Source organism: Fukomys damarensis, unplaced genomic scaffold (genome assembly GCF_012274545.1).
Source record: "Fukomys damarensis isolate Sample0158 unplaced genomic scaffold, DMR_v1.0_HiC HiC_scaffold_10, whole genome shotgun sequence".
NCBI classification, from domain to species: Eukaryota; Metazoa; Chordata; class Mammalia; order Rodentia; family Bathyergidae; genus Fukomys; species Fukomys damarensis.
Genome location: NW_022900922.1, coordinates 974,667 through 995,132, shown reverse-complemented (window position 1 = coordinate 995,132; position 20,466 = coordinate 974,667). Strand labels below are relative to the sequence as shown.

Here is a 20,466-nt window from a genome sequence, read left to right as displayed (position 1 = left end):
GCAGAAAAGAACAAAGAAGCACTCGTAGGGAAAAGGGTTTGCAAGTCAATCGGAAGGGCTGCGCTTGGTATTTCTCTTGTCTTGCACGTAGTCCAGCAATGGAGGTGACAAAAATCAGTTCCCACTGTACGACTTGCTGCTGGCTGGACTGGTTTCTGCTTTTATTTGTACTCCTCGGTTGCCGCATTGCTTTGATACAACCAACTACACGTCCTTAGCCCCTTCTCTGCAAAAACTCAAAGTTAGTAGCATTTCTCAAAAAAGTCTGCTGGAGACTTCTCGTGACGTAGTAAAAGCCAGAAGTCATGGGTCTTCTACAAAATCTAAACAAGGCAGCATTTTGTGACCTCAGTGTCGGCCTGTGCCCATCCCCTTTAGCCCCGTGGACACAGGTGGGAGTAGCACGGTCGACAGGACAGTGGCCGGTCAGGAGAGACTGCGCTGTCAGAAATCACAGCTGGGAGCTGCTGTCCGGCTGACGAATGCCCGAGAAATGCCCTTTGCTTCCCATTTATTCATCCAGGATATCCTGTCCATTTGTTTGAAAATGATAGAAAACTAATGATCTTGAACAGCAATCTGTCTTTCCTCTGACAGAAAGATATACCTGAGGAGATCCTGAGGAGGGAGAGTGGGTTTCGGGGACAATGTACCGCAGCTGCTGGTGGCTGTCTTCTGCAGCTGGAAACTTGCTTTCTGGCCCAAACTGTCAAGAAAACAAACTCCAGCTACATCCTGGCCATTTGTGTAAGAGCGTTCTATTTCCTATAAATGTCAACACTCCTGTGCCAGCTTCTACGGAGTAAAGCAAGTCTTTCTTTGTGAACTGGGTCTCCTTGTACCTTCCTGCCATGAGGCCGTCGTGCTGTACGCCCATTGGGCCTATCACCCTCAGGAACATGGGCAGGTCACTCTGGTTCAGAAGAAAAGGCATAATTCACTGTTTTGTGTAAAACTAGAGAGAATACTGGACTTTAGAGCTGGATGTTATATTACCTTCTTATTACTTATTTCACTTTTTAAAATATTATTTAAACCCCAAAGGTGTGTATGTCCATCTCAGGGGGCACTCCGTTACGATTTTCTTGGTACAAATATCCCATTTGCTTAAAAAAAAAAAAATCTAATGTAAAACCTGGCTTGGTGAGCACGCACTTATGACTTAACTCTCTGAAGTATTTCATCGTAACATCAGCTAGTCCGGGACCCATTCTTGAGACACTGGTTTGTCGCACATAATTTTCCCATTCGTCATAGGGAATTTGTACCTGTACAAAAATATCTCAATTCCTCTTTTTTCCCCATTCCCCTCCCCACTTACAGAAGCCTGTTTTGCACTTTTCTTTCCATTCTCTTTTCTAATCCCTTTTCCCTTCCGCCCCCCATTCCCTTTCCCTTCTGAACATTTTCTTCCTCCTTCCCAATATCCGTCCTCCATTTTGCTCCTTATCTGCCCATTGGGTTTCTCACGTAAGAGAAATGACGAGACACACAAATTCGTGTGTCCATGTTCGGCAGGCCTGAACCCAGAAGTGGCCGGAAGCAGAGAGAGAAGGGAAGAGGCAGGGAAGAGATACAGCCCTGCAGGTCGCTCGGCCTTCAACCTAGCCCCACTCCCTAACAGCACGTCAGCTCCCATATCCAGCTACTTTCCACGAGCCCTGCCTCTGAGCGCATAAGAGCTCCTGGATCGTTCCTGATCTAAACCCTCATGGTATCACTTTAAAACGCAGTGACTGTTGTTGCCAAGTGCGGTGCAGAGAAAACTCAGGCTCATCAAAATTTTACAGTGTGTCCTCATCCACCGTACTCAGCGGATGTGGCACCATGTGACTTCTAACTTCTCCTCCAAGTCAAAAATGACCATGAAAGGTAAATATACTGAAGCGGTTCTTGACATCAAGGCAGCTACAGAAGTGAGGCAAAAGATACTCATCGAAGAGAACTTCCAGAACTGCCTCAGACAGTGGTAGGAGTGAGGGGAAGCGAGTTCAAAGGCAGGGACTATTGTGAGGGCCGTCGACGTCAATGTGCATTTTACTGTAGTAAGTTGCAGTAATAAATGTTTTAAAAATTTAATATTCACCATGTTTTTACCACACCTCATATGCTGTGTGTGTGTGTGTGTGTGTGTGTGTGTGTGTGTGCGCGCGCGCTGCTGTTTTATTTAATCCTCAGCCCTATGAGGTGGATTCTTGGCTCACCATACTGGTGACAAAACTGACTTGACTTGAGCTTCTGATGATCTTGCTGGAGATACTGTACATAGCGCGTAGTGAACCTGATCTCGTGATGGATCTGTTTAACTTAAAATACAACATGTCTAGGGCAAAGAGCAAGGCAGTCAAAGCCCAAACATCAGAATATTCAAAACAGCTCACTCAGCGGAGAGTGCTGGGAACAGTTTGACCTGAGTCTGTCTTCAGGAAAACAAGTAGAAAGATAAGTTTAGAAGAGCGAGTGGTTGTACCAGAAATACCACGGCCACCGGATGCTAACCAGCCCAGAGCTGGGGAAGTAAGTGGCTCCCTCTTTGCTTCTTTTCAGCTGTTTGTGAGAGAACCTGAAAAGAGGCTGGGAGTGAGGGGAGACATCCGCCAACATCCTCTGTTTCGCGAGATCAACTGGGAAGAACTTGTGAGAAAGGAGATTGACCCACCTTTCAGGCCAAAAGTGGTAAGGGCCGCTCTCGGGCAGTTCACTCTCGGTTCTTCTCCCCTTACTCACAGGCTGCGGCCTGACCAAGTGCTGACAGCCCCTCCCCTGACCCCTCCCCACTCTCTGACTCCTCTTCTAACCCCACCCTCAGACAAGGATGAGCTCCTTCAATACTGGCCATTTGGCTGGTGGAGGAAAAAAAGGATACCCTTCTTGCTTGCAAAATTTAACTTCTAGAGTCCAATGCTCCTGCATGAAGAATGGGCAGCTGGAAATACTTAAGTTGGATAGGCATTTGTGAGCAGTAGGTGACTGCCAGGTGAGATGGGGTTTTACACACGACACACACATACTTAATGGTCATAGTCTGGGTGACTCTAACTTGTCCAGAAATTCTACACCTGATGAGAGGAATTTGGGGCTATATGTATTTCCATATGTGTTCAGATTTACTTAACAGTAGTACTATGTACACATAACTACATTCTCTAGGAGTAATCATTAGGGTGCCCTCTGTTTAAGGAAGAAAAAGGAATCGGTGTTCATAAAAAGATACATCCATAAATCCCCATATGTACATAGGCTAGCAGAAGTCCCCAGCCTACCTCAGAAAGGGCAGAAGAGCCTGGCTCACACAAAGGCTGAACCACTGGAAAGTGAACACGGAAACACAGACGAATGAAGACGCAGAAAGCTCTGGAGGTGCATGGCAGTGGTGGTTGCCCATGGACACACTTAACGCCACTGAATTGTGTACTTAAAAATAGTTAAATTTTGGGCCAGGGATTTAGTTCAGTGGCACTGACCTTGCCTCGCAAGCTCAAGGTCCTGAGTTCGATCCCTGGTTTAAAAAAAAAAAAAGTTACATTTTATGTTAACTCTATCACAATCTTTTAAAAAGTATTCTTTTCAATAAGGCAAAATGGTAGAGCTTTTAACTGTTCCTGGTGATTTCTTAGAATATGATAGTAATTACCTGGCTAGGAATGTCTCATTACCTTCCTGAAAAGAGTATAGGGCTCATAGGTACCCTAAGAAAGATTTCACCCCACAAAACAGCCACAGCTGTGATAGTGAATAGCTGAAAAATGCAAATGTGTTGTTTCCAAGGTTAAAATAGTTGTTCTCAGCATGTGTCCAAGCACTGGAGATATTCAACAGATTGGCCTTTAGCACTCCTTAGTTAGTTGTGATAATGTCATTACTAATACATAGTTAATCATTTGTTTGTGATAAAACAAATTTTTGCCATGTTTTAGCTTGATTCGTGCCTGACTTTCCATTGCAGATTAAAACTGACTTGATATTTCCCACATAAAAATCAGATGCTTTGATCTAATCTTAACCTATGGGACAGTTCCCAGTTCTGCCAGTAGAAAAGAATTTCCTTGGCCTCTGATCTGAGCAGCTATCTGTAAATAGGGGTCACTGGCCATGAACCTCACCAGCCCACTCTTCCTCCTCAGATGGGGAGGCATGACCACGTGTCTCTGTAACTTCCCTTTTCTAATTTAGTCTCATCCTCCAGAGCTTAAATATGGGCAACACATGCAACAGTATTTATGAGTGTTTAAGAAGTCTTGCAAACAAGAACGATATCCCTTTTTTTTTTCCTCCACCAGCCAAATGACTGATATTGAAGAAACTCATTGTTTTCTGAGAGTGGGGTTAGAAGAGGAGCATTTATGGTGTTTTTTGTTGTTTTTTGGTACCGGGGATCAAATTCGGGACCTTGTGCTGGTGAGGCAGGCAGCAACACCACTCAGCTAAATCCCTGGCTTGGTGTTTGCTTTTACTTTGCCTCTCTCTCCCTCCGCCTCCCCATTTTGGTCATGAGAACCAATAGCCCAGCACTCTGAAAAGAGTCTCTTCCATTCTGTGTGTTCTGTCCATGAGACAGGATAATAAAATTAACACAGGTAGAGGAACCATCAACACCAAGGATCTTGAAGAAAGACCATGAACACATAACTGTCTATGTTCCTTCTTTTTATCTCTTCTCTCTCCTCCCACCCCCACTTTTGTCCTGTGTAGAATAAAAGGAGAGAGACCAAATTTGGGCTCTCTACTTTTTCTAAAGTTGCCAATTCTTCATGTAAACTCTAGGAGAGTTAGAGCCTACTGAATGTATGCTTCACATGATTTTAATCGTACTAGTAAGAAACTGGTGATAGGATCACAGAGATGTTCATTTCAAGCCATACTTGATAATCTGTAAGTACCAGTTGAGCTTTGCTTAATCTGAAAATGCCGACTTTGTCATGCACAGATCACAGATAATGTAACCAATGTTAAGATAGTGGATTTAGTGGCTGATTTTCTTTCCTTTGTCTCCCCCCTTAAACTCTATGCAAGAAATCGCCATATGACTATAGCAACTTCGACAAGGAATTTTTGAACGAGAAACCCCGACTCTCATTTGCTGACGGAGCACTGATCAACAGCATGGACCAGAACATGTTTAGGAACTTTTCTTTTGTGAACCCAGGGATGGAAGGGCTCATCTCCTGAACCGCACTTCTCCAGAGACTTGAAGGAATTTGCATCCTGGCTGAGAACTGTTCAAGCAACACTTCTTGGGTCCCTTTTTCAAGTTGGGAAAGAAAAGAAACACTCAGCAATAAAGGCTAAGACCTTTTAGCTCCTCACTTGACTCTTTACCTGTAGCAGAAACCAACCTACTTCACTAAAGACAATGTCCTCTTTTCATCTCCTGATCTTTTCACAACCACCCTTGAAGTTAGGTCATTACTAACCTTAGTTATTTACTTGAAAAAATGCCTCTCCACACTGCAAAGGATTTGAAAGTTTAATACTCCTTTAAATTATAGCTCTTCTCTTGGGCACCAACTGCCAATCGGTGAAATACTTAATAAGTCAAGGTGCAAAGTGAACAAACTTCTCAAGTCTGAAACAGCCCATTGCCTGATGGGAGTGGATCCGACTCGGCCACAGACAAATAATCACTAACCCATTTTCTTCTGCACGTGTAAATGTGGACATGGAAATGGCTTGGGAGGAAGACCTGAATCAATTCTTATGGGATTCTTCACAATAAACCTAGCTTGTAACTTGAGATTTACAAGTCATTTCATTCTGATTAGCCATGAAATTCACAGAAAAGAGGGAAATGGAAAGAGCTCATGCCAAGGACAGGAAAGGTCAACTAGAACGCCTATGCTGGTTATCCTGCGATGCAAATTAAGTTCAGAATCCAGTGAAGGTAGTATCATTTTGTTTCTAGTAATAAAGCCTGTCTGTGCATCTATTCTCAGTCGACTTCAACATCAGTGAAGTCATTCATTGCTATCCTCACATCCTGACAAGAAAGGAAAGGAAGTGCATAATTCTTCTAAGAGAAAAGAAAACCGATCCCTTATCATCCATTACTGGTGACTTGGGGACAAGTCTCTCTTTAGGCATCATTCAGAATAAACGACCCCTGCATGCTATTTGCAGTAGCCGATCTTGTTTAGAGCTCTAACTGTACGTTTTAACGTGTTTGCGATGTTTGTATATTTGGATAAAATACTGTGACAATGACAAAGAAATGAAGGTGTCAAAGTAGAATAAGAGAAGAAAGGCGCCTCTCAACAGTCTCAACTCCCTTCCTGCCTCCCCGGAGCTTCTTTTTCGAGCTGATCACCAAAAGGTATCTAGCACCAATGTTTTGCAATTTGGAAATAAAAATAAATCCCAAAGAGGGTGAGAAGTGCTGATAGCTTTCAATTACTGTTGCTCTATCCCTCTTTATGCTCTCCGTTTCCCAAGGGGACGTCTATGTATGCTTCCTCTACTTCCTGCCACCCATAGCCCTACTCCTTCAAGCCTCTGCTGGCCCCGCCTCTTCCGGGCCTCCCTGGTTTTCATTCCTCACCCATCTGCAGCTTCGTGCAGGAAAGCGTGCTGCCTCTGAACTCAGCCCCTGGGATCCCCAGACAGAGCATTCTCTTGTGACTCTTCCTTTGACTTTGCTCACCCCTCTGCTGGCTCCTTTTCTTCCTTATGTCTCAAATCTAAGGATTTCTTTCCTTTTCTTTCTCTTTCTTTCTTTCCCTTGATGCTCTCCTTCCTCTCTGTCTTCACGGACCACTGCGTGCTATAATCTCAAGTCCATGCCTCCAGCTCTAGTCTGTCTGCCAGGCTTTCGTGGACTGTGCCCCCAGTGAGTCGTGGCGCTCTCTCATGATCATAGTCTCACTTGCATTTCCTGTTTCTGCTCATGGCCCCACCGTGGCCCCCTTTATTTGGGCCCAGAATGACTCCTTATCAACCATTCCCTTCTAACCCCCTAACCTTCCTCAGACAGGTTTTATTTTACCTTTACCAGCTCCTTATGATTCTACTGCTGCAGTTTCTCCCTGAAATATATTTCTACTTTGTTTACTGCTAACCATGACTAAAGCAATAGTCTCTGAATCAGCTTTTCCATCTTAAATCTCTCTCCACCTCAGCTCATACGTATGACGCCTATATTGTCTTTGCAAATGAAAGTTTTTAATCATGTCACACCCACGTTCAAAACTCCCTGCTAAAACCCACTCGGGGTCACCAATTCTGTCCTCAGATCACCTCCCTACCTTTACCCTCGCTGCGAACTTCCACTAGCCCCATGCTCCAGACCATGTGCTGTCTCAGTACCGCCTGGAAGCACCCATCTTTGCCTGCCTCTGAGCCTCCCTCACCCTTGTGTTCTTACCTGAAATGTCCCATCCTCACGTGCTCAAAGTCCAAAGTCTCTCTTTTGCATGCAGTTCAAAGCTCAGGTCTGCCACGAAGCTCCTCCTTCTCCGGGCTGATCTCGCCCAGGCTGGTTCATCCCCCACCTCTCCAGGCCCCCACACCACTGCATCGATAGCTGCGTCACCACAAAACTCACTGTTTTCCAGTAAAGCTGTAACATCTGCCAACCACAGGATCTGTGTCCACATCCTCGTTGTACTTCTCACATTTCCGAGCTATATTAGTGCTCAAAAGAAACCGTCAGGTGAATGAGTAGATAAAGGACTGCTCCATGGAATTGTCTGAATGTGCGTCCTGAAGCTCACGTATTAGGAACTCCATCCTCGACAGAGGAGTGTTGGGAGGTGGGACCTACTCAGCTTGAGGGCTCCACCTTCCTGAATGGACGAAGGTCATTACCGTGGGAATGGATTCATCATCACCAGAGTGGGTTGTTATAAAACCAAATGTGGCCCATTCTTGCTGTTACACTATGGGATGATTTACCATGAAAACAATTGCCAGATACTTTTGGGCTCCCAAGCCTCCAGAACCATGACCTAAATAAATCCCTATAAATTATCCAGTCTCTGGTATTCTGCTATAGTAGCGAAAAATGGACTAAGACACACCACGTAGTGCATAGAGTAGCGGCCCCTCGAAAGATGCTTCTGCTTGAAATCTGAATGTGACCTTATTTGGGATAAGTCTTTGCAGATATAATTAAGAATCATATAATGAAATCATCCTGGATTATATGATGGGCCTTAAACCCAATTGCAGGTGTAACTGATCCTTAAAAGAGGAAAGGAAGGGGGAGACTTGAGATGCACACAGAAGTACAGAAGTCCTTGTGAAGACAGAAGCAGAAATTGGAGCAATGTGTTCACAAGCCTAGGAACATTTGAAGTTAGAAGTTGGAATAGGCAAGGAACAATCCCTCTCAGGAGTGAACATGGCCTTCTCAACACTTTAATTTCAGACTTCTTAACTTTCTGGATGACATTTCCCACCTGTAAAATGGAGCCTGCAGTTCTCACCATGGAACTCATTGTCCATATACCAAGGAGCCCACTGTTCACATCATGTTGTGTTGTTTTGGGTTGTTTTCCTGTAGAGCTGCTGTACGGAAAATGCTCAGCATAGAGAACTTGGTACATGTTTCCTAAATTAGAGGGTTACTGTGATATTCGTGACTTGGTCGTGAGCCTGCCAAAGATGGAGGAGGAGGAAGGAGGAGAAGGGGGGAGGGGGAGGAGGAAAGAAGGGAAGCAGGGGGAGGGGAAAACGAGAGAGAGAAGAGACGAGGGAAGGGGAGGGGAACGAGAGAAGGAAGATACAGATATGATGGAATGGACAGAAGATTGCAAGATAGATGGACAGAATCTGAGACAGTCTGGTGTGTCATATCGTATAGTCAGATGAGTAACAAGAGAAATAACTCTAGACGGTCTCTGCTGGATAACTTAGAAACAGCTTCTGGTCATTAACTGAGGTGCTCTGACTGGCCATGCCTGACGCAATTGGAAGATGGAAGGTATATTAGATAAAATATTGTGCCAATGAAAATTTATAAAGTTCATAACTGAGCTATACTCCTGTGAGAGATTGTCCCCGTTCTTAGGAAACGTACACTAGGCATAAAGATTCATGATGCGTGCTACTCAAATAGTTCAGAAAAGAAAAATATCAAGAAAATAAATTATAAAGCACCTGGAGTAAAATGTGAATAGATGAAATTAGTCATTGGGTATGTGGGTGTTCTTTATATTATTCTTATTTTCAAATTTTTTGCAAATTTTAAATTATTTTCCTATAAAACTTTTTGCTAAAAGCATCTTGCTTATCACACAGTTTATTAATAATAGTAGAAATTTTGCCACAAATGCTTCCTACAGTTTTTCTTCTTCACTGAAAATGGATATGGGGTGGTAAAAGGGCCTTAGACTTAACACCAGGAAACATGGCTTTGATGTGAAAAGGTCATGTAACACCTTTGTACCGTAGTTTACAGATTTATAAAATGCAGCGAGTAAGACCCAACTTAGAAGTAAGGATTTTTCAATCAAAGAGAAATACAGATATTATTAAACCCTGAAGTATGGCACAGATCTCTGGGGAGTCACCATCATCCTTCTATTCTCAATTTTAAGACAGAGCCTCGAGGACGTCTTTAACGCTTCCCTGTCCCTCCTCACCCGATGTGTGACTCCCCGAGCCTCTCAGGTTGCCACAAACCTGTGTCGTCTTCTCTTTGTCTCAAAGCCCTAGTCTTAGGTCCAAGTGTCATTCCCACACTCCGAGGTCGGGACAAGAGCCTCCTAACAAACTGCTCAAACCGGTTGTTCCATCCTGATGGCCACCCAAAACCTTTCTAAGCTTTCTAACCTCAGGTATGTTCTTCCTACTTCTCCTTCTTAGGGTCCTGTAAGCCAGGATTCTGACTTTTGTTTTTGTTTTTGTTTTTCTGTACTTGGGATTGAATCCAGGGCCTTTGCCCTGCTACTGTATCATACAGTATGAAATAAACCCTGGACTTCTTGTACTCTCTCCCCCAGCCTAAGCAAGTAATCCCAGATTTCTGTGGTTCCTCATTTCCTTCAGGACAAAAATCCAAACTCCGCAGCCAAAGCAAGTTTCACATTCAGATCCTGCCTCCCTCTGCAGTCTCTTTTTCCACCCTTTCTCCACTGGCCTTGCTACTCTCTGGTGTGGGCAGCCTGCCGCTTGCTCACCTCTCAGTTGTTAACGTGCAGTTCCCCATGCCTGAAATACTTCTGTCACGTTTCAGCTTGACGAGCTCCTAAACGTCCTACAACACTCAATCAGAATTACCTTGTTTGGGACGGATTTCCCACCTCTGGCTGAATCAGCGGCTCACCCTTCCTGCCGCCACACGTTCCCACGCACAGAGCCTCCCTCCCTGGCCCTGTTTTCACGGGACTGGGTCCCTGCCCGACTGTGGACCCCTTGAGGATCCCTTTCCTGTATCTGCAGTTCCAGGACCATGCTTAGCACATCGCGGGTGCTCACTAAATCATGGGGACTGTGAAAATAAAATACTAAGTGCCATGGAAGTAGCGTTACTAAGATGCCACTTCTCTTCCTTTCTCCAAAATAGTCAGCTGTCCATAATCAGTGGCGTAAAGACAAGAAGAGCAATGTAAGTAGAATGATAAAGTGATTCAACCTTCCCTTTTAGCCATTTGAGGTTTTTCCCCAGTGCCTAAGACAAATATCACCTGGACTAAGATTTCTGATCCTCTTTGCAGACTCTGACAGGGATGAACATTAGGGGATGAAAAAACAAGGAGGGAGCTCAAGAGTCAGGAAACACCATTATTTCCTGGCTAGACCCACTGCCTAGACTGAAGGGTCAGCATCGCAAAATATTAACCAGACCAGAATCTCTGCTCTAAGAATTGTGAGCTACTGGGAATATCAAAAGACTCCCTAAATCCAAAGACAGGATTGTCATGGGAGCAATTACCTTCTGAAGGCGAGCAACAGCCTTCACAATTGGCTTATTATGTCTTACTGAAGAAAAAATGATCTCAACAGGAATAAAGATGAAGTGGCCTCAGAATAGACAACACTAAGAAAACTAGAAAGAACCAAAGGGCACAATTCTAAGCTAGAAAATACAATAGACTTAAAGGTTTTCTTTTAATACAAATGTAACCATAAGAAGATTAAAAAGTAAGTTGTTTCACTTCTAAACAATTAGATAAACAAGGAGAATAAAATTTAAGAAAACAATTACAAAGAGGAATAGTAAATAGAAACATAATAAAAGGGAGGAATAAATTCAAGCATCCATTGATCACTGTATATGTTAATGAGTTATAGCTTTCTAATGAAAGATAATATGGGGCTGGAATTTTTCAGTCTATTTCTATGCTATATAAGGTAGTAGATAAAAAAATGACAAGAAATGTTGACAGTAAATGAATAAGGAAAAATATCATAGGAAAAAATAAAAGAAAATGAAGGAAAGGAAAAGAAGGTGGGAAAAAAGAAGAAAAGATTAGGAAGATAAAGAAACTAAAGAGTAAGTAGTTAAAGTGGAAAAGAAAAAGAAAAAGAAAAAACACGAACCTGCTGAGGAACTACTGCAAGGAGAAAGAGATTTGGGATAAAAGTGGGCTCAGTTCCAAATACAACAAGTGGGAATTTACAGGCAAAGAGAAGGTAGGATACGTGGGTAGAAAATGACTAAGAGAAAAGTACGGGGTAGGGAGAAATGAAACAAGATTCGTGATGAGTGTTGCCCAGGGCGATAATCATCTAGGCAATGGTAAGGGAAGGATGAGGGATTTGATCAGATATGAAGAGTGAGCACACATCCAGGGTGGTGGATTCATTTCTGAAACTGGGCATTGTAAAGGTGGGTGCCGAATCCCAAAACTCCAGGCCTTCTTCAAAGAGGATTCAGAAAAGGCCGACAAGACTTCGGTCAAGGAGACAGTCTTCATCAAGGGGCAGGAAGGAAATCACAAGGAAATCGGAGGTACAGTAATGGCAATGTCAGTTGCATACATTCCAAATTGAAGAAAAACATCCAGAATATTGAAAAATATTGTTTTCTTAAGTATAGAAAACAAAGCTGATAGGAATATAAGAAGATAGAAATCTGTTATCATAATGGGAAACATTAAAATGTTCCTAAGTCAGCAAAAACCTAAGGGTACAGGAAATTTGAATACAGTTAACAAATACAAGAAAATAGAGAACTGTAAAATCAGTAAACACCGATTATATACCATTTCAAAGGAAAAGTGTGCCCTGCCTCACATGGTTTAGTGGGGATTAAATGTGTTAACAAATGGAAAATATTTAGTATGTAGCACATAATAAAATAGGTGTGCACCGTCATTACTCTCAAAGTCTGATCGACAAAATACTACACACTTGGCAAACCATACGTTGTAGGGCTGCAGTCACTGAACACAACTAGAAAGAAACAGCAAGATGACTGGCAACAAATTTCTACCAGTTAAATTTTAAGCAGACATACAGATGCCTGTACATTAAAGCATAAATCAAACAGAAATGTATGAAGTGTTTAAAACTGAATGGCAATAAGCACAGTAGACATTAATAATTTTTATGGTCATAAAAGTATCCAAAGAAAAGTGGGCCGGGGATTAGCTTGGTGCCACTGCCTGCCTTGCAAGTGCATATTCCTGGTACTAAAAAGAGAAAAGGAAAGGACAGGAGAGGGGAGGGGACAGGAAGGGAAGGGAAGGGAAGGGAAAAGAAAAGTATGGAATCTGAGCTCAGATGATATGAAATAAGAAAGACGCAAAGTAAATGAACTTGTACTTATTTTTTTTCAGCTTTAATTGAGTTTATTGGTACATTTTAGGGAAAGGGAAAAGAAAAAAATGTGAGAGAATGAAAAGATGAAAATAAAGTGTTTGCAGTTGGGGAGGGGAGGAGGGGGTGAAGGGAGGGCAGAGGTAAGGGGGAAAAATGAGAATCAAGACTTGTCATGTAGAGGTACAAGATCCCAACAATGAACTTGTACTTATTTTTAACAACACCATGTCTTTAAAAAAAAAAAAACTAAACTGTAGTCCTTATGGTGAAATAAAATAAAATGCCATCTACAGTTTGCTTTCAAAGGTTCCAGGACGAAATACAAGAACTATGGAGAAGGGGGGAAAGGCACCTCCACAAGCAGCCTGCTGACTGCTGAAGTCACTGACCTCCGCCCACATTTGTTACAGCCCCTTCCCCGCACCTGTGTCTGTGAAAGCGTCTCCATCAGAAGTATTCCAAAGTGAAGTCATCAGGCAAGAAGTCGGGAAAATAATAACAAAGAAGCCTTACAAATTAGAAAAGGCATTTTTTTTTCCAGCAGTAGGTGATCAAACGCAGGATCAGCAGGCATGGTGCCACTGAGCTAAATCCCTGGGCCAAAAAAAGAGAAAATTAGAAAGACAAAAGGCAGAAATAAATTAATAAGAAAAGGTAGGCCATAGACTTCATCAATAAATCCAAACTTACTTTTTAAGTAAAAACACTCTTAGCTACATTTATGTAAATAATTGATTGTTGTAATTATCATGGTAAAAGAAAGCTATAAATAGTATAAATTATAAATATGCATATTTACATGAAATGTATTTGAAAACCTATATAAAATGAATAATTTCCTAGGAAAGAGTGTGAGTTATTAAAATTCACTGCCTTGCATGGTGGTGTATGCTTGTAATCACAGCACTTGGGAGGCAGAAGCAGGAGGATCACTGCAAGTTCAAGGCTATCCTGGGTTACATGGTTAGTTCAAGGCCAGCCTGAACTACACAGTGAGGCCCTATCTCAAACAAACAAAAAAAAATCACTTCAATAAATAGGAATTTTATAAATAGGGAAGGGTGAAGTGGGTGAAGAGGGCAGGGGTGTGGGGAAAAAACAAGAACCAAGACCTATGGTGTAAAAGTTCAAGATCCCAATGATAGATATAACTGTATTGTTTGATTTGAATGTACCACTAAACTTAATGGGGAGGGAAAAAATAGAATTTTATTAGATAAAAGGAGACATGAAATTAGAAAAGAAACTATTGGACAAAAGGAAGGCACGAGGGAGGGAGAAAAGTGTAAGAGGGCATAAGAGAGGGTAATGAAGGGAGAGAATCAAAGTATGTTGTATGGATATATAAAATACTACAACAAAACTCAATACTTTATGAAATTAATATACACTAACAAAATATATATGCAGTTTTTAAAACCCTAAGATTTCTGACCAAGTTGGATTTATTCCTGGAACACAAGGATGGTTCAACATCAGAAAATAAATCAATGTACTACACTATATCAGTGGTGGAAAACCTATGTCCACATGCTATTTTTCTTTCAAGACAACAGATTTTAATGTATGAGTTGTTTTTTTCTAAACTAAAACCTCAGTATTCAGGTTGAATTGCAGTGTTGGCACTTTGTGATAAATAAGTGGGTTAGGGGTTGCAGTTTGAGCCCTCATCTCTAAAAGGTTCACTGTCAATGCACTTTTTTTTTTTTTCTTTGTACCAGGGATTGAACTCAGGACCTTCTGTTTGCGAGGCTGGCAGCACAGTAAAGGAAGGGGAAAAAAACAGGATCATCTTGACTAATTCAGGGATAAAATTTGACAAAACTCAACATCCTTTTTTTTCTTTTTAAAGAAGAACTCAACAAACTAGCAATGAAAGTAAACCACCATAACAAACAAATACCATGTGGTGTATGAAAAGCTCACAGCTGACATTACACTGAATAGCAGAAGACTGCGATCTTTCCCTTGAGGTCAGTAGCAGCAAAGCAAGAATGCCACTTTTTCCCCTAGTGAACATTGTGACATTAGAAGTCCTAGCCAAACCAATCAGGCAAGAAAAAGAAGTAAAGGGCAGCCAAATTGAAAAGAAAGAAATGGAAACACCTCTGTTCACAGACAGCATTGTCTTGCACATATAAAACTCTAATGAATACACACACACATACATTTATGCACATACGAACTGTTAGAATAAATTAATTCAACTGCAGTGTAAAGTACAAAAGCAACACAAAATAATCATTTGCATTTTTGTACACTAACAGTAAACAATCTGAAAAAGAAACGAAGAAAATAATTCCATTTACAATGTCATCACAAAGAGTAAAATGCTTAGAAATAGCCAGGAGTGACACGTCTGTAGTACCAGAATTTTGGAGACTGAATCAGGAGGATCCCTGTGGGTTTGAGGTCAACATGGGCTATATATATAATTAGTTTGAGGCCAGTCTGAATTGCATAGCAATACCCTATCTCAAAAAATTTTTAAAGAAAGAAATTTAATCTAGGAAAAGAAAGATGAATACAGTAAAAACTACATGTTGCTGAAACTAAAAGACAAGTAAATGAAAAGATATCCTATATTTATGAATCAGAAGGCTTACTCTTGCTCATGTGTCAACCCTATGCAAAGTGATCTACAGACACAGTTCAGCCTCCAGCAAAGTCTCACTGGTGGTTTTTTGCACAAGTAGGAAAGTCCATCCTAAAAGTCACATGAAATATCAAGGAATGTTGAGTAGGAAAGAAAGTGAAAAAGCAAAGTTAGAGATATTACATCTCATGATTTCAAAATTCATTACAATGATCGACACAGGGTAGATCTAGCATAAAAATAGACATATAGACTATTGGAATAGGTTAGAAATCCCAGAAAAAAACTCTTGTATCTATTGTCAAATAATTTTCAATGAGTGTCAATGGGAAAAATTTCTTCAACAAATGATGCTGGAAAACTGGCTATCAACATGCAGAAGAACAAAGTCAGAACTTAACCTTATACCACCCACAGAAATTAACTCAAAATGGGTCAAAGACGTACATTATAGCATCTAGAATGGTAAAACTCTTAGTGGAAAACTGGAGAACAGCTTTATTGTGTTGGGTTTGGCAAGATTCCCTAGATATAGTACCAAAAACATAGGCAACAAAAATAAAAAGTCAAACTGGACTACATTAAAATTTGAAACTTCTGCACATCAAAGGGCACAGCCAATAGAGTGGAGAGGCAATCTTTGTAATAACAGGAAACATATGCAAAGAAGGAGTTAATATCCAGAATAAATAGAGCCCTTACAATACAAAAAGTTAAAAGTAGGCAAAGGACTTAAGGTAATTCTCCAAAGACAATGTGCAAGTGCCAGGCAAGCAGTGAAAAGGTGCCCAACATTTCTCGTTATAGGGAAATATAAACCAAAATACCATAGCTGTTATTAAAATACCATGGCTATTATTAAAAAAATAATTTTGGCACGGATGTAAAGGAAGGTAGGAATTTAAAATGGAAGAATTGCTGTGAAAATAGCATGCTGGTTTCTCAAACAACTAAACAGGATTATTATATGATCCTCAATATTGTTTTTACTAAGCTTCTTAAGGAAACATTCCTTTCTACACACTCTTGTTATTTTTATCCTGATTAAAAACTTTCTACCTCAGGGACCCCTTCAGCCTACCTCTTTTTTTCTTTACCCATTGGCAGAGTGCAGCCCAGACCTCAGCCCTCCTGACCTGTTCTACCACATTAGCCAGGACTCAATATCACCCGTGAACCAAGCAGTCAGAGACTGGATTAGCTGTTTCTTTTATGCTCAAAAAGAAAATGACATGTTTTTCAGGTCCATTTTATTTCTTTGGGGCTCAAGCCAGATTGGAGGTCAGAGGCTTATTTATTTTAAAGCTTTTCTATTTTATCTGAATTCAATTCCTTGAGCTATATTGGCTAATCCCTTTGAAAGTTTTCAGGGCTAAAAGGAACTCAAAAGAACATTTAATTTATTATTGACACTTGCTCCAAAGGTTCAGCAAGACAGCTGCTGTGGGACTTTTGCTCCAACAATAATTGGGATCCAGAAAAGAAGTCCCAGGTGAGTAAAATAACCACTTGGGACCATGTTAGCCATGGGTTTTGCAAGAAAAGGGGTGCGTGACTGTATACAAGAAGCCCAAACAGCACAGGGTTCAGTAGTAGGTGTGGCTCAACCTGCGTGAATACCTCAGTGTGTTCTTCGGTGGATGAGATAGTCTCCTCGCCTTCTTTGCAGACACCACAGAGGAAAACTGGAACCACATAACAAAAATACTGCCAGGGGCCCCCAGCTCTAGGGAAACCAGCTCTTACCCTGCTAAATGTATGGAGGACTTGGGCCTGGGCTTCATCCTACTCGCCTGGAAATGTTTAATAGGACAGAAGGAAAGCTCCATCTCCTCTCAAGAAAACAAAAGAGTCAATGAGGCAATGAGTTCTCGGAGTAAGACTCTAGGGACAAGACTTTCACTGATTCTCTTCCCATGTCCTTTACAGCTAGTTTTGCTGTTGATTTGCATTCCCGCAGATGCCTCTGGGCAGCGCACTGAGCCCACCGAGCTTATCTCTTTGCTTCTCCCTGATAGGTTTTGCACCCAAGAGTGTCTACACAGAAAGCACTCACTGGGCGGAGCCGATTTTCAGTAGGCATGCACCAACATGCCTACCCAGCTTGTTTGTAAAGTGGAATCTGTTTTGATTGGTTGATGTCCATGCTACGGGGGTGTTAAGAGATATTGATATCATTTCTAAATATGGGCAAATGGGATAGGGGAATTACATCTACTAGGTAAAAAAAGAAAAAAAGAGTACCAGTTCCCCGTCTTCTATCATTAGCGTTTAGAATGTAGCAAACCGTACTGAGATAGATTGTACGGCAGGTAGTTAAATTTTAGGAAAGCTTTTGTATGGTCCTGGAGAGCGCCCCGTTGTTTGCACTTCTCCTCGAAGGGTGATCGGTTGGAGTTGCTCCATTAAGGAAGCACTCTTTCTACAGGTTCCAGGCATTCTCTGCATTACTATTTTGAAAAATAAGGATAGAACCAGACTATCTTCCAAGAAGTAGTGCTGTATTACGTCAAATCTGCTCTCCTACCCCTCCACAACCATTGCACCGTCATCAGAGAGCACCCCACCTTGTCTCCCTACCCTCCAGTCACAGACCACGTCAAACCAGGAACCCTCTGGAATACTTACCAATGTTGGACAAAGTCCTAGGCTGTTTAAAAAATATTTAATATCATTACATTCTGTGTCTTGTTTGTTTTTTGTTTTGTTTTGTTTTGTTTTGTTTTGTTTTTGTACTGGGAATCAAACTTGGGACCTTGCACTTGCAAGGCAGGTGGCAGAACCACTGAGCTAAATCCTCTGCCCATTCTATGTATTTTTTAAAGTATTTCTGTAACTCAGTAGTAAAAACTCTACCACAAAAGGATTGGCTGAAATTATTGGATGGGACCCTGTGCATTGTTCTCACTCTGCTTTGGTTTTGCCACCAGAGTCCATGATTCAATTTTTCTATATTTTTCCCAATCAAATCTCTATTTCCTATCACCTATGACATCTTAGAATTTGAAGTACACTTTGATATGGAGTAGGATTTTATTATAAGGAACATATTTCCTATGATTTGTACTTACTCCCTTAGCTCATCAGAAAATTTGAAATATATCTGACACTACATTTAAAATATGGTCCAATGTTTTCCCTTTTAAATCAGATAGCACTATTTAAATATGATACAGTGAAGAAGAAAATGAGGTGAAATACCTTTCCAAGACAAAGTAACTGATCACAAAACTGGAGGAAATGAGGACATCCATTTGGGGATAGATTACTTACCTGTAATTCCAAGCTGCAATAATAAGTGGGACATTAATAAATATTTGCTTCCTTAGCTTAGATTTTACAGCCCACTCTATAGCAGCAAAGATGAAGTGAGACAGGACACTGTGTACAATTTTGCTGTACGTGTCAAAACCTGGAAACACAATTATTGTCACCTTGTGTTTGCAGGGACCAAATACTTGCTGTACACAACTTAAACAGAGCAGAGACTTATTTTGGCTCCTGGTTTCAGTCCATGGTCAGCTGATTCCAAAGCAGAGCATCCTTGTGGAAGGGAATCTCAGAAGAAGGCTGCTCGCTTCACTGTGGCTGGAAGCACAGATAGTTTAAAAGACACAGAGGAAAAGATGCCCTTCAAAGACCCAACCCCCAGCCTTCCTCCTTCAGCCAGGGCCTGCCTCCTAACAGCACACTCACCTATGAGCACATCTGTAGACTAATCCATTGATGGGGTTGACGTCTCATGGTCCAACCACCTTTGAAAGTTTCACCTCTAAACACAAAGGACCAGCCCAGAAGAATCATCGGGTTAGATCAGCAAGTCAAATGTCAGATTGACCACTATGAGGCTAAGCTATGGCACAACTGCTCCTTTTGATTGCCTTTTCCCCTCCATTTTTGGCACCACAGTGACCTATTTTAAAAGTAATCCACAATCACCCATGTAATTGGATTGCTCCAGACAGGAAAAGCCTGCTGAGGAAAATAAAATAGTATGTAAGGCCAAAAAGCTAAGGATTCATGTGACCATAAAGCAATAATGAAAACAGGCTGGCAGTCTGACAAATATACTATGACTATCATGACAGTATTAAGGCTGTTTTGATATTTTTAATAATAGGCTTCCTGTTGACATTAACACTGAGAGCACCATGCAATTCAGGGAGAGTAGGTACCTATCTTCAGAAGCATTCACTAAGGCTTTCCAAAAATAATACTAGGACAACGGATCTCTGGTTATATGGGAAAGCAATGCTTATCTTTCCTTTCCTCCAGATGAAAATGCTCACAAATATTTACCAAATTCATCCACTTGGAGGAAGAGAATCCATCCAGTCTAGACTGAGCAGCCTGAGGGAAGAGGCACCCTTTGCTTTGAACATTCTTCTTTTTTTTAATTTTCTGTAAAACCTTGAACAAGTTATTTCATCTTTGGGGGCATCAAAATCTTCACCAAGAAGATATCTAAGTCTCTTCTAGCTTGAATGCTTTCTGGTTTGAATCTGAATCACAATACTGAGAAGTTGAAAGATTAGTGGGCAGTACTTTCCAAACACACAAGTATTCCCTGAGTCCACTCTTTGCAAAGCTGGGACCAGCCCAGAGTTCCCCTTTTTCCTTTCAGTACTTCCCTCCCACTTTTAGGGTTCCCTGTACTCTCTGCCAGGAAATTACCATCCTTCTGCTGCCCAAAAATGCAGTGGGGCCCCCAAGTGGAGACAGACAAGTACTTGGCTCTGAAAAATAATAACCTTTCTCTCTTGTTGATTCGCTGCCTTGTGTTCACCATGCTGTTTCTGCTCTGCTGTACTTGTTTGTCATTGCTGCCTTGGAGTCAGCTGATTATGGACTGAAACTTCTATGAAATGAAAGAGTCTGATACAAATTCATAAAACTTTCACACAGAAAACAGCCCCAGCCAAAGCCCTGCTCAGACAACAGCTACACAGACACACAGGCCACAGACAGAAGCTTATGTTATGTGTGTGGACACATAACAGCTGCACAGGCATGCACACTCTGGTGAGAAGTCCTTTCAGACAATAGCAGAGTCCATCCTTCTGAACCCAGGAATCGGAGCAATGGTAAGCAGTAGAAATAGAAAGTAGGCAGCTCCCAGACTTGTTGAGAATTGAAGCCCAGTGGGAGAGCAAAGAGTCACCTCAATA

The 20,466-nt window shown here is 41.6% G+C and overlaps 1 protein-coding gene and 1 long non-coding RNA gene across 4 annotated transcripts in view; both read left to right on the top strand.

Moving 5' to 3' along the window:
- Prkcq (protein kinase C theta) overlaps positions 1-7,063 on the top strand; it is a 124,800-nt gene extending 117,737 nt beyond the window's left edge. For all 3 annotated transcript variants that reach the window (XM_010621400.1, XM_010621399.3, XM_010621401.3), the window contains 2 exons: positions 2,548-2,676; positions 5,014-7,063. In XM_010621400.1, the coding sequence (XP_010619702.1) occupies positions 2,548-2,676; positions 5,014-5,169 (285 nt within the window). In that variant the 3' untranslated portion in view covers positions 5,170-7,063. The remainder of the gene's footprint in view (positions 1-2,547; positions 2,677-5,013) is intronic.
- Positions 7,064-14,427: 7,364 nt separating this feature from the next.
- Positions 14,428-17,903, top strand: LOC104860270. The gene is made up of 3 exons (XR_779648.2): positions 14,428-14,675; positions 16,723-16,790; positions 17,727-17,903. It is a non-coding gene; the product is annotated as an uncharacterized LOC104860270 (long non-coding RNA).
- Positions 17,904-20,466: the final 2,563 nt, after the last annotated feature.